General features: G+C 40.1%; 1 protein-coding gene and 1 long non-coding RNA gene across 2 annotated transcripts; both read left to right on the top strand.

The window, feature by feature from the left end:
* Positions 1 to 3767: 3767 nt before the first annotated feature.
* Positions 3768 to 8768, top strand: LOC106810834. Its single transcript, XM_014814292.1, has 6 exons — positions 3768 to 3965; positions 6896 to 7002; positions 7235 to 7411; positions 7545 to 7733; positions 8197 to 8490; positions 8709 to 8768. Exons 1-6 carry the CDS (start codon positions 3945 to 3947, stop codon positions 8743 to 8745), a joined length of 825 nt encoding a protein of 274 aa, XP_014669778.1. The 5' UTR covers positions 3768 to 3944; the 3' UTR covers positions 8746 to 8768.
* Positions 8769 to 9128: 360 nt separating this feature from the next.
* On the top strand, positions 9129 to 10141 carry LOC106810836. The gene is made up of 3 exons (XR_001394070.1): positions 9129 to 9278; positions 9607 to 9801; positions 9912 to 10141. It is a non-coding gene; the product is annotated as an uncharacterized LOC106810836 (long non-coding RNA).
* The last annotated feature ends 2128 nt before the right edge of the window (positions 10142 to 12269 follow it).

Here is a 12269-nt window from a genome sequence, read left to right as displayed (position 1 = left end):
TAATGGAAATGCTGGCTGAGTGCCCCCTGCGCCCTGCCTGGTTTGTTGTGGTGTTTATATTATATTGCACCTACCGCGCAACCGCGCGTTCCGTTAAAAATAAAAAATATATGACAATATATCAATATACACACAGACACATAAACATGCACATAAACATTTATGTGCAACAACCTGCCTGGTTTGTTGTGGTGTTTATATTATATTATATATATGTATGAATTACACATGTAAGCGTCGCATAATATTAATTGTTAATTGTATTAATTGTAATTTAATTAAACATACCGGTGGCGTCGCGGGCAGCATAGCCGGCAGGTGACGCTAAGCGCTTAACTTTCGCAGATACAGTATATGATCGGCACGCGTGGTCAATTGTTGCTTTTGTTGTGACAGTAATGTGAGACGAGATCGCGAAACGGTTTCCACCTTCGCATCCCTCTCCGTCTTTCTCTTACAGCGAAATTTCCCACTAAGACATGTAAGCGTCGCATAATGAAGCGTCGCATATTCACGCACTTGAGTGAATATCATACGGACACATCCATATTGTAAATGTTTATGTGATTATATCCCGTTAAAAATAAAATGCTCCGTAAATATGTTACTGATGTTGACAGTCAGCCTTTGACTTCAAGACTTTCCTTCTACGTACGTCTTCACGTTGCCGCCCCACTTTCACGATGTTCACACACACACACGCGCACGCGCACGCGCACGCGCACGCGCGCGCGCACGTGCAAAATACAACAAACAATTATTTACTTCATTATATATTTATTTTCTGTTGCTGAAAAGAAGCAAACACACATATATATATTTAATTATTTGTATATTTATATATACTACATCCATCCGACGAGATCGCGAAACGGTTTCCACCTTCGCATCTCTCCGTCTTTCTTTACTGTGAAATATCCCACTAAAACATGCAAGCGTCGCATAATGAAAGTATGAGCACACGCACACGCACTTGGAGTGAATATAACACGGATACATCCATATAGTAAATGTTTATGTGATTATATCCCGTTAAAAATAAAATGCTCCCTAATATGTTGCTGAAGTTGACCTTGAAACTTTGTAATATAATTCACTCGCGGGCGCACACATACTATACTTACATAACACGCGCACGTGCAAAACATGCAAGCGTCGCATAATGATGTAAGGTGTCTACCGTCACCTACGAGTCAAAGCCATTCTACGGGATTCTACAGGATTCACCTACAGGCCTCGACCCACGATTCACGGCAAGCCAGGCAAGGCCACGGCTGCCAGCGTATATAAGGACCGCCTGGGATCGACTCGGGGTGCTTCATTCTACCAGACGGCCAGGAGAACCGACCGTGTAAGGATCCAACCCTTACAATGAAAGTGTCAGCATGAGTATGAGCACACGCACACGCACTTGTAGAAAATATCACACGGATACATGCATATTGTAAATGTTTATGTGATTATGTTCCGTTAAAAATAAAATATATATATATATATAATCATATCAATATACACACAGACACATAAACATGCACATAAACATTTATAAACGTTTATATTTCTAATGGAAATGCTGGCTGAGTGCCCCCTGCGCGCCTGCCTGGTTTGTTGTGGTGTTTATATTATATTATATATATGTATGAATTACACATGTAAGCGTCGCATAATATTAATTGTTAATCTGTATTTAATTGTAATTTAATTAAACATAACCGTGCCTCGCGGGCAGCATACAGATACAGATACAGATACAGTATATGATCGGTACGCATGGTCAATTGTTGCTTTTGTCGTGACAGTAATGTGAGACGAGATCGTGAAACGGTTTCCGGCCACCTTCGCATCCCTCTCCGTCTTTCTCTTGCAGCGAAATATCCCACTAAGACATGTAAGCGACGCACTTGAGTGAATATTATACGGACACATCCATATTGTAAATGTTTATGTGATTATATCCCGTTAAAAATAAAATGCTCCGTAAATATGTTACTGATGTTGACAGTCAGACTTTCCTTTCTTCCTTCCTTCTACGTCACAAGGCTTTGCTCACAATTAAGGCAGTTTGCCTATCTATTATCTATATATTTATATTCACCTAAGATGTATTAATGTTCGTCTACAATAGTATATATCGATAAATAATACTAGATTTGATTTTCTTAATGTAAATGCATGATTTCCCAACGTGTGCTCTCTCCAATAATAGAGTAAATATTTTCAACGTCGTGAAAGTGGGGAATGTCAGCTCTCATGCTGTTTCCCGTCTTTAAAGAGCAGCATAACAATATTTCATTGCATGCTTCCGTAAAAATCGGGATTGCATTCCTGCCTGGCTTGCTCGCTGATTTACTGCCCACCTGCGCCTTGCCAGGTTCGTTGTCTAGCTATAGTCAGCTAAACACATACGAATGCATATAATTATATAATATTTTGCTAAATGTGTGACATATCTAATGGAAACGGGGCATGCCCAGAATGGAAGTCACCTGATATGGTAAACATTCAACTGTCACCAATTCTAAAATCACAGCACGCGCATTTGTTTTGTTAGCGATTTGAATACGATGCGGTTCACCGAAAAGTGCGAGAAACAGGAAAAAATCCCAATACGAACTCTACTGCATACGCCGCCGTTACAGTTCGCGCGTGTATGTTATATATTATACATAATAACCGAGCAATAACTAAGTACCATATTATATACGTGCGTGCCGTCTCTTCTAACAACCGATTTACTATATATACTAAACGCGCGTGTGCGTGGCTGAGTACGGCCGCCGCTAGAATTCGCCCGTGTATAACCGAGCAATAATATACCAGTACCATATATTATATACGTGCGTGCCGTCTCTTTTGAAAACCGATTTAATATATATGAAAAACGCGTGCCCACTCTAATTCGAAACCCGCGCACCCGAACACACACACACACGCACACACACGCGCGCGCACACACATACATAATATAGTAACTGTTTATCTAATTATATCCCGTTAAAATAATTAAAAAAAATAATTGGTATGCACGTGGTATGAATATATATGTTATACGCGCGTGCCCGACTCTAATTCGAAAATATGAAATTTATTCCCAACGCCGAATGTCCAACAACCAATCAAATGCGCCGAAACCATGTAACAATTACAAACTGGCTTCCTTGCCAAAATATACAAGCTACGACGCGCGAGTACTGGTGTGTGTAGTTTGCCGAGCAAAAATGGCTTCTTTGCAAGGAAAAATGATTCTTGTCAAAGTTTGCGAGGTACCTGATACCTGATCGTAACGTAATCGTATATGTTTGTGTATGTGCGTGCGCGTGTGCGTGTGCGTGGCTGAGTACGGCCGCCGCTAGAGTTCGCGCGTGTATAACCGAGCAATAACTAAGTACCATCTTATATACGTGCCTGCCGTATTTTCTGAAAACCGAATTAATATATATGCAAAACCCGCGCACCCGAACACACACACACTCGCACACACACGCGCGCGCACACACATACATAATATAGTAACTGTTTATCTAATTATATCCCGTTAAATACGTACGCGCGGTAACTCGCAAACTTTGACAAGAATCCTTTTCCCGTGCAAAGAAGCCATTTTTGTTTGGCAAACTACACACACCATCATTCGCGCGTCGTAGCTTGTATATTTTGGCAAGGAAGCCAGTTTGTAATATTGTTACATGGTTTCGACGCATTTGATTGGTTGTTGGACATTCGGCTTTGGGTATAAATTCACCCTGAGGTTATTTGCCGGTGCATTAACTGCTCAGAGAGGTTACCAATCTAACCAATCTAACCAATCTAACCAATCTAAACAGCTGATATATCCGTTACGAAAAGAAATTTCATTGTGTACAGAGATTTTGTTGGGAACATCGACACTACAAGCGAACCATGGCACAGCAACTGACCTCTCCGTCCACCTACGCCGATCCTGCATGAGGAACGCGACTGAACAGGTACAGCCTAATTAAGACATATATTTTGATATTTATGTTATTTGTAGTTTACAATGAATTATTGCTTGTCTATTCTGCCTGTTAAACCGGGTAGCTGGAAGCTGATCGAGGTGTGTATAGTCATCGAAGTTGTCGTCGACATGTAACCCGCATATCAAGCATACAAGCATAATCACATGCAACTACTACCCCGCCATATGTGAGTACTTGTACTAAACTGACGTAAGTGTATCAGATTCCTGATAATAGATATAATTATAGATGATATGATAACCAAAGTCAAATCAGATTCGAATATCACAACGTTTAATCATTAAATTATCAAATGAAGCTAAAAATTAAAAACACGCTGGCCCGCCAGTCCAGTTTCGTTTCAGATACAGCAAGGCACCAAGCGTAAAAGGATCGTAAAAAAAAAAAAATCGGACAGTGAGGATGAGAATAAAACATTGAGAGCAACAACATTAAGATGACCGGCCAAAAGTGATGCTGAATGTAAGACGTAAGCCATATTGTTTAATTGGGTTAGTTATTGATTAAATTTAAGCATTAGAAGCTGTCTGGGGTATGTATTTCATATAAACAATTATGATTTATGATTAATTTTCTATTTTAGATGCAATTGTTAGTAATGTAATTTAAATTTTTATAATAATTAAAAGGAGTCATAATATAATTAATGTATCTGCAAAAATATTGTCTAATAAAAATGCATAGATGCATGAGTCTAATGCGGTCTATGAGCTAGCAACCCGCTCACGGCCTGATTGCATACACCACCGTAACTGGATCCATGCCGGCCGCGAAGAGAGAAATGCAGGAATATGGTAATGTATAGCCCGTCAACGAACATGGAACATCCTGGCATGGATTCGAAGACCACCATTCGGAATTGAAATGGAGCAGAAACAACTCCTCCACAAACCATAAATCGCAAAGGATGGTTAGTAACAAGTGATTGTAAAAGTTTTCCCTAGATATATAACAATATTAACAAGTTTACAATCTTACTATAATTATAGATTAAACATATATGTATACTGGTCATGTCAATATATAATTTGTGGTCTTAATATCGTTGATACAGTAATAGTTTACTATGACATACTCAAACCTGGCAAGTCGACATCAAGACTCATTGAAGAGACGTGGGAATAGACCAAGGAATTCTTCGCGACAAGAATATCGGGAAAGTGGACCATACTCGCAAGCAAACCGATATTAAATATTCGAAGAAAGGATACAAAATATTTGAACTACCTGAGGGCTCACAGAAACAACAGAAATCTACCAAACACGAACAGTAGAGAACAATATCATGATTATTATCTCTGTGTTGATATCAGAAATTATATTTGTTTACTACAAAAATGTCTACAAGCAACAATTGATTTCAATTAATCGCATGCGTTTTTTCATTCTGCGCTGATTGCATGATGCAATAAATCACGAAACAAATGCAATGTTGTACCGTTAGATGGCTTACCATGGTCGCAGTATCATGGTGGCATTAATTCATTATTAATTCATCAAACCTTTTGACACGGTTACATAGGGAATTGTAAGCAGCTGACCAGACATATAGTATTTTCATGTTATTAGGACGGTTGAGTATAAACATAGGTCTAGTCGACAATATTCTACGTGTTATATAGCATTGTAAGGCATTTATTGAATTGTTGCTAAGAACGATTGATGTTGTGGCAGCCTTAAACAGCAACATTATACTTGTAATGAGATACGACGCAGCAGAGGAGTGAGCTATTATGCGATATGCGGACTGCTGTCCGCCAGAAGAAAGGACGTACGTTTTAAGAAGAAACAAGCGAGGCTTGGCAGGCATTCTATAGTTTGATTTTGCAGCAGGGCACCCGATCACTGATCTGCTATAGATATAATCTCATATAAAGATTATATTAAGAGAGGTGAGCACCCGATACGCCACTGCGGTTTGCCTTAATTCAATAGCACTCACAGGTATTTCCGTTATGACGCTGAGTAAGAAGGAACGCTTAATAAAAATTAATACATTTATCGTGTTCTTACTTTAACGCGATGGAATATAACCAGAAATTAGCCAATCAGATAGCGTTACCAGAGCGCATGCGCACACTAATGCCATTATCGGACATATTTTTATGATTTCTGATGCGCATCCACTGCAACACTGCATGATTACTAACTCAATAACTACTTTAACTATATATATATAGTAGTAATACTAGAATATGATGCGGTTATTCAGACATCAAAGAAACCTAAAAAGTGAAAGCTAGTTTTGGATGGAAGGAAAAATGAAAGACGTTTATGATATAGCGCCGTTATTGCCAACCATAAACAGTAACATAGTAGTTAAAACGAAGACTGCAGAACGAGAAGACAAATACAGGTAGACGGACAACCATTCTCTTTGGCCTCGACCTCGGACCTCGACCTCGGTGTGCCTGGTAAGATAATGTAAAGGTGAGTATAAGAGATGATGAAGGGGTGAAAAAAATGTAAGATGTGTTAGGAGTGAGGTATAGATCGTAGATGGGAAGAGGTAGGAAGGCCGAAGGAGAGATAGGGCCCTGCTATGGCGTTTGTGTCTAAACTAGAAATTAAAGAACTACTATATATAAGTATAACAGGGTAACGGATTTCTTCTGGGGAGAAATAGCCCTTACATCAACATTCTTGCATTGTGCAACAATGGAGTGATGACGAATCTCCAGGTGGTATCTCTTTTGGAGTCATTGGGGCATAAAGTAACAGGTCAACCTAATGCCCCCACCCCCCTTGCTAAACATACCGTCTCACCTCTATCATTGCCTGCTCCTTTAGATAATGATCCAGCTGGTAATCAGCCTGTTTCTCTAGCTTCATCTGCACCCTCAGATGGAGCCAGACCAAGCTGCTCACACTGGCCCGCCAGTCCAGTTTCGTTTCAGATACAGCAAGGCACCAAGCGTCAAAGGATCGTATCGGACAGTGAGAGTGAGAATGAAGAAGTCGAGAGCAACACCATTAAGGATGCCGCCCAAAGTGATGCTGAATGGTAAGCGTAGCCTATGTTTAATTCGGTTAGATTTTAATTAACATTAGAAGCTGTCTGGTTGTATTCAATAAACAATTATGGATGTTATGATTAATTTTCTATTTTAATGCAACTAGTTTTAATGTAATTTAAATTTTTATAATAATTATAAAAGTCCATAATTAATTAATGTATCTGCAAAAATATTGTCTAATAAAATGCATAGTGCATGTCAATGCTGGTCTATTTATAGCACCCGCCTCCGGCCTGATGCACACCACCGTAACTGGTCCACCGCCGGCCGCAAGAGAATGCAGGATATGGGAATGTATGCCCGTCACGACATGGAACACCTGGCTGGATTCGAAGACCACCTTCGGAATGAAATGAAGCAAAACAACTCCTCACAAACCATACAAGACGTCGCAAGGTATGTTAGTAACAATGATTATTAATGATGTTTTCCATGTATTATAACATATTAACAGTTTACAATCTTCTATATATAATAACATATATGTTCATATCATATATTAGTTGTGCTTTATATCTTGTACACTTAGGTACATGCACTACATCAATCCTGGCAAGTTCGACATCAAGACTTTGAAGGACGTGGGAAAGACCAAGGAATTCTTCGCCAAGATTCGGGAATGTGGCCTCTCGGACCAAACCGTATTAAATTATCAGAAGGGAATAAAAAAATATTTGGACTACCTCACAGAAACAACAGATCTCTACCAAACCGACAAGTAGGAGAAATTTATTTATTTCTCTGTGTTGATATTAGAATTATGATTTGTTTAGCTTAGCCAAAATGTCTCAAGGCAAACAATTGCATTTCAGTTATCGCATGCGTTTTCATTCTGCGGTGATTGCATGATGCATATTCACAAACAATGCCATGTTTACGTTATATGGCTTATCATGGTCGCAGTATCATGGTGGCATTATTAATATGGGCAACTTATGTATTGTCACGGGGGTAACCTAGACTGTAACCATTATGATTCATCAAACTTTTTGACACGGTTACATAGGGAATTGTAAGCACATATAGCGATATTTCGTGTTTAGCGGTGGAGTAAACATGTCTATGAAATATCTCGTGTTTAGCATTGGTGCATTTTGATTGTTGCTACGAGATATGTATGTGATAAATAATGTGATAATTATTCACACTGCTTCTTATATGATATTGTGGATGTTTACTAGGCAACTCTATGAAAATCTGCAACACCTAAAGAGCTGCCTGTGCCACCTGAGGAAAGGGATATCTCGCGGAGTCACCAAAGAAGTCAACAGGAAGAAATACGACCAAATAATGAAAAAAACCGCCATGACCCCAGAAGACCTCCAGAAGACCCAGAAGAATCCTCCGTGTAGCCCGACCAGCGTTCATCACCGCCATGGAAGAGGCAGCCCAAGATCGACTCACAGAAGGAAAACAAGTTTTTATAACACAGTACCTGGAGGCTGTAGTTATCATGAGCCACTGCCAGAGGCGAGGTAATTGCTTATTTTCCTGATCAGTTTTTGTAATCTCTCATTTGGCATTCATCCAATTTTAATTGTCGGTTTCTGTTATTTTTTGGTTGTTGTTTGTGTGTTTGTTATTTATTTTTATTTATTGCTATGTATGTCAGCATGTAATTTTTTCCTATTGTAGCAACAACCTCATGCTTTGCAAATGTTTGGTTTATATTTTTACTGGTTTGAATGATTAGGAGTTGCAATGAACATGAGGACCGAAGAATGGAATGACAGGCTTAAGACAACGTACAATGTGTTTGGTTTATATTTTTACTGGTTTGAATGATTAGGAGTTGCAATGAACATGAGGACCGAAGAATGGAATGACAGGCTTAAGACAACGTACAATGAACAGAAATTCACAATCATCAGCGTTAAGGAGCACAAGACGGCTACAACTCAACTTGCAACGTTTGCCCTTGACGAGGAACAAGAGATGGAAAGTATCAAATCCAGTAACGTCATAAGCCAAATGGGCATTACTTGGTGAGAGAGTTATGTTCTTGGAATGTTCGGAAAACGTTAACCGTCATGGGATGGGTTCGAAATATACCAAGTGCTGTTCAATTTAAATCCTAATTAAAATTAAATGTTAATTATTTCCCTCTTTAGTGGTTCCACACATATTACACAAAGATTCGCCCCAACCTTCTCAAGCCTGGCAAGTACAATCTCAGCAGCGACGACGACGCGTACTTCTTCCTTTCGAGTACGGGGACCAAGCTATTCAATGCCTCAAACGATCTCGCAAGACTGCACAAGAAGTTAGTGATACAGCTATCCTGACATGTACAGTTTCTGCTGTAGATGTATAATCTGGATCACACTCTGTTCTTCTCGTGCGTGTTGTTATGACTTGCTACTGGATTACACACTTTTGCATAATCTCCATCACTGGTTGATTATTATTATTATTGTTTATGCTGGCATAAGTTGTTTGTAAGTTGAAGTATAGTCGAAATGTGTAGTTATAACAGAAAGTCAGTACAGTGCGTTATATAGAATACCCACTTGGTATTTAATCAGCTACCATACAGGCGTATAAGCCTCACGGTAGAATTATTCTGAATTCAATACATCTCTTTTTTGCAGATTTAATATGCCAATCGTCACCTGCAATGAAGTAAGAAAATCTTTAGAAACTGCATCATCAGCAACACTAGGAGACATCGACCGCCGCCACATTGCCGACTACCTCGCACACACGATCGACGTTGCCAACCGCCACTATGTCATCAAGGAAACCGCCAATGTGGCAAAAGCTGCTCAACTGATTGGACGCCTGGTGTAAGTGTACTGTCAAATATTTATTAAATTAATTGGCATATTGACATGAGTTGTATAGAATATAGAATATATAATACATAAACATTAACATAAACATAAACATTTTACAGACACCCTGCAGCTACTCGTATGAAACCAGCCAGCGATGATACAACGGGAAGTGAGAGCGCGACAGGCACAGCCAGTACTGCCAGTGTGGCCCAGTCAGCTGTGTGTCGCTACAATCGCCCTTGATGAGGATCCACCTACACTAAAGACCTGCAAGGACATCGACCAGCAAGATGGACAACGACTCTACAATCGATGGATGTACGAACGAACGAAGTTGCGAGGCAAAGAACTAATCGGTTAGGCTTAAAATCAATTTTTGCCATGGCCACACATTCTGCCACCAAAGATAAATATCATTACACACAGACACTTAAACACACACGCCCCCACACACTCATCGGCGCACACATACTACACACACGTAAACACACACACACGCACCCTAAAGTTTAAATTTCTAATGCAAATGAAGAATGCGTGATTTCATTTTGCGGGTGACAATATTTCATTGCATGCCACCGTAAAAAGCCTGGCTTGCTCGCTGACTTACTGTCCACCTATATGCCAAATGCTAAATGTGTGACATATCTAATAGAAACGGGGCATGTGTGATTCACCCGTCTGCACTCTGCCTAAGGATAGCGTGAAAATCGTTGACATTGTGAAAGTGGGGAATGTCAGCTCTGATGCTGTTTCCCGTCGGACAATATTTTACTTGTTTCGGGCTAATTTGCATTGTATTAACACAGGCGCATTCCCAAGAACAAGACCATCACATTCACTGTATGCGTGGTTGTTCATGTTTCAATTAATCGTAGCAGTGTGGGTGGTTGCTTAAATGTTGGCTGGGCAGTAGTGTACCCCTACATCCCGGCACATTTGTGGCAACTATCGTGCACTGTTACAATGAATGTATCTTACTTAGCTTATCTGAATTACCGTAGTTAAGATGTCTAGTACTAGGAAATATTTTGCATACATTGATTGTACTTTCTTTACCTGATGTCAGGCTTAAAATATTTGCCATATCACGAAAATTTCAGTAAATTAAGTGGCCAGATATATAAACTATTGAAGGCGAGTTTACAAGACCGCAAATTATGATCGCATGGCAAATATTGTTGCACTTCTCCTGACATCAGGGTTTCTTTCTGGGAAAGAAATCCCTGTGCTTGCTTCTTACCTTGACGTGGTCACAGGGCTTTTACTAAAGAGAAGCAGAGAATGTGCAAGCATACACGCATACGTATGCACGTATGTCTGTCGTGTCAATGTGAATTTTTCTGAATATATACATGCATAATATATACGTATATATAGTAGCATCGTTTATCATGAATATAGGATAACATATATTGTTTTACTCATAAATTTATTTATAACTTGTATATTATTTGTTGCTAAAATTTATATATAACTACGATATTATTATTCATTCTCAACTCACTGAGTGTGAGTCAAGTGTATAGAACCCGACCGCTTTACAAAACCCGAAGTCTATTGTGTTAATAGATGATTACTAAAGATGTAGATCAGAGTATTATCAAAATCCTTGATCAATCTGGCTGTTCAGTTGTTGCTACCAAGGCAGCGATGTTAATCGTTCGTGATCAACTAAACAAGAGCAAAAAAAAGTAACAATGCATTGACGAGCCGTGAGACTATTGAAAGTCGGCCGCGGCAGCACTTCCAGTACGGGGGACGCTAGCGTGTACAATGGAATATGTGTACTACTGTGTAGAGGTTGCAGCGAGCTAGAGCAGTGAGTGGTGGCGTCCGATTGCAATTTGTTGATTTGTTAGTCAACTTAGGGACTTTTACTGCAAGTCTCTCACACCATAACCAAAGAGCCTTGGCTTTCCAGAGTAGATAGGGTCTAGAGCAGAGTGGATTTAAAAAAGCACGGGAGAGAAAAACGTAGGACCGCTTTGCAACCAAGCAGCGTATGTTCGCAGAGTGCAGACCGCGGGGTGAAAGCACACGCAGATTTCCACGAGCGAGAAAATCACGGACGTCGCTGTCACGTGCCTCAGAAAAAGTTTCCACATCCTAGAAATTTATTTTGGTCAGGACATCCATTTGTTAGCGGCAGCGTCACACAACACCAAGAACAGACGGTGGGTTGGAGGTTGCTGGCGCAAAGATTGGTGAAGCTTGTACACAGCGCGCCCGGTGGGTGCAGTTCGCTGAAGGTCGCTCTGAACGCTTGTTCGCGATCGATGCTGCTCCAAGAAACAGAGCGAAGACACTTTAATAATGAATATTATATATAAGTCAGACAGAGTGGGCACTCACGGAGAGTGCATACGCTCTGCCAACGACATTACGCCATACGCCATACGACTGACGAACACACGAAATAACCCACGAATATACGCCCCGCGTACTGAGCATGTACAGTGCTCGCCATGTAACCA

Source organism: Priapulus caudatus, unplaced genomic scaffold (assembly GCF_000485595.1).
Source record: "Priapulus caudatus unplaced genomic scaffold, Priapulus_caudatus-5.0.1 Scaffold477, whole genome shotgun sequence".
NCBI classification, from domain to species: domain Eukaryota; kingdom Metazoa; phylum Priapulida; class Priapulimorpha; order Priapulimorphida; family Priapulidae; genus Priapulus; species Priapulus caudatus.
This window is presented reverse-complemented; position numbering and strand designations above follow the sequence as displayed.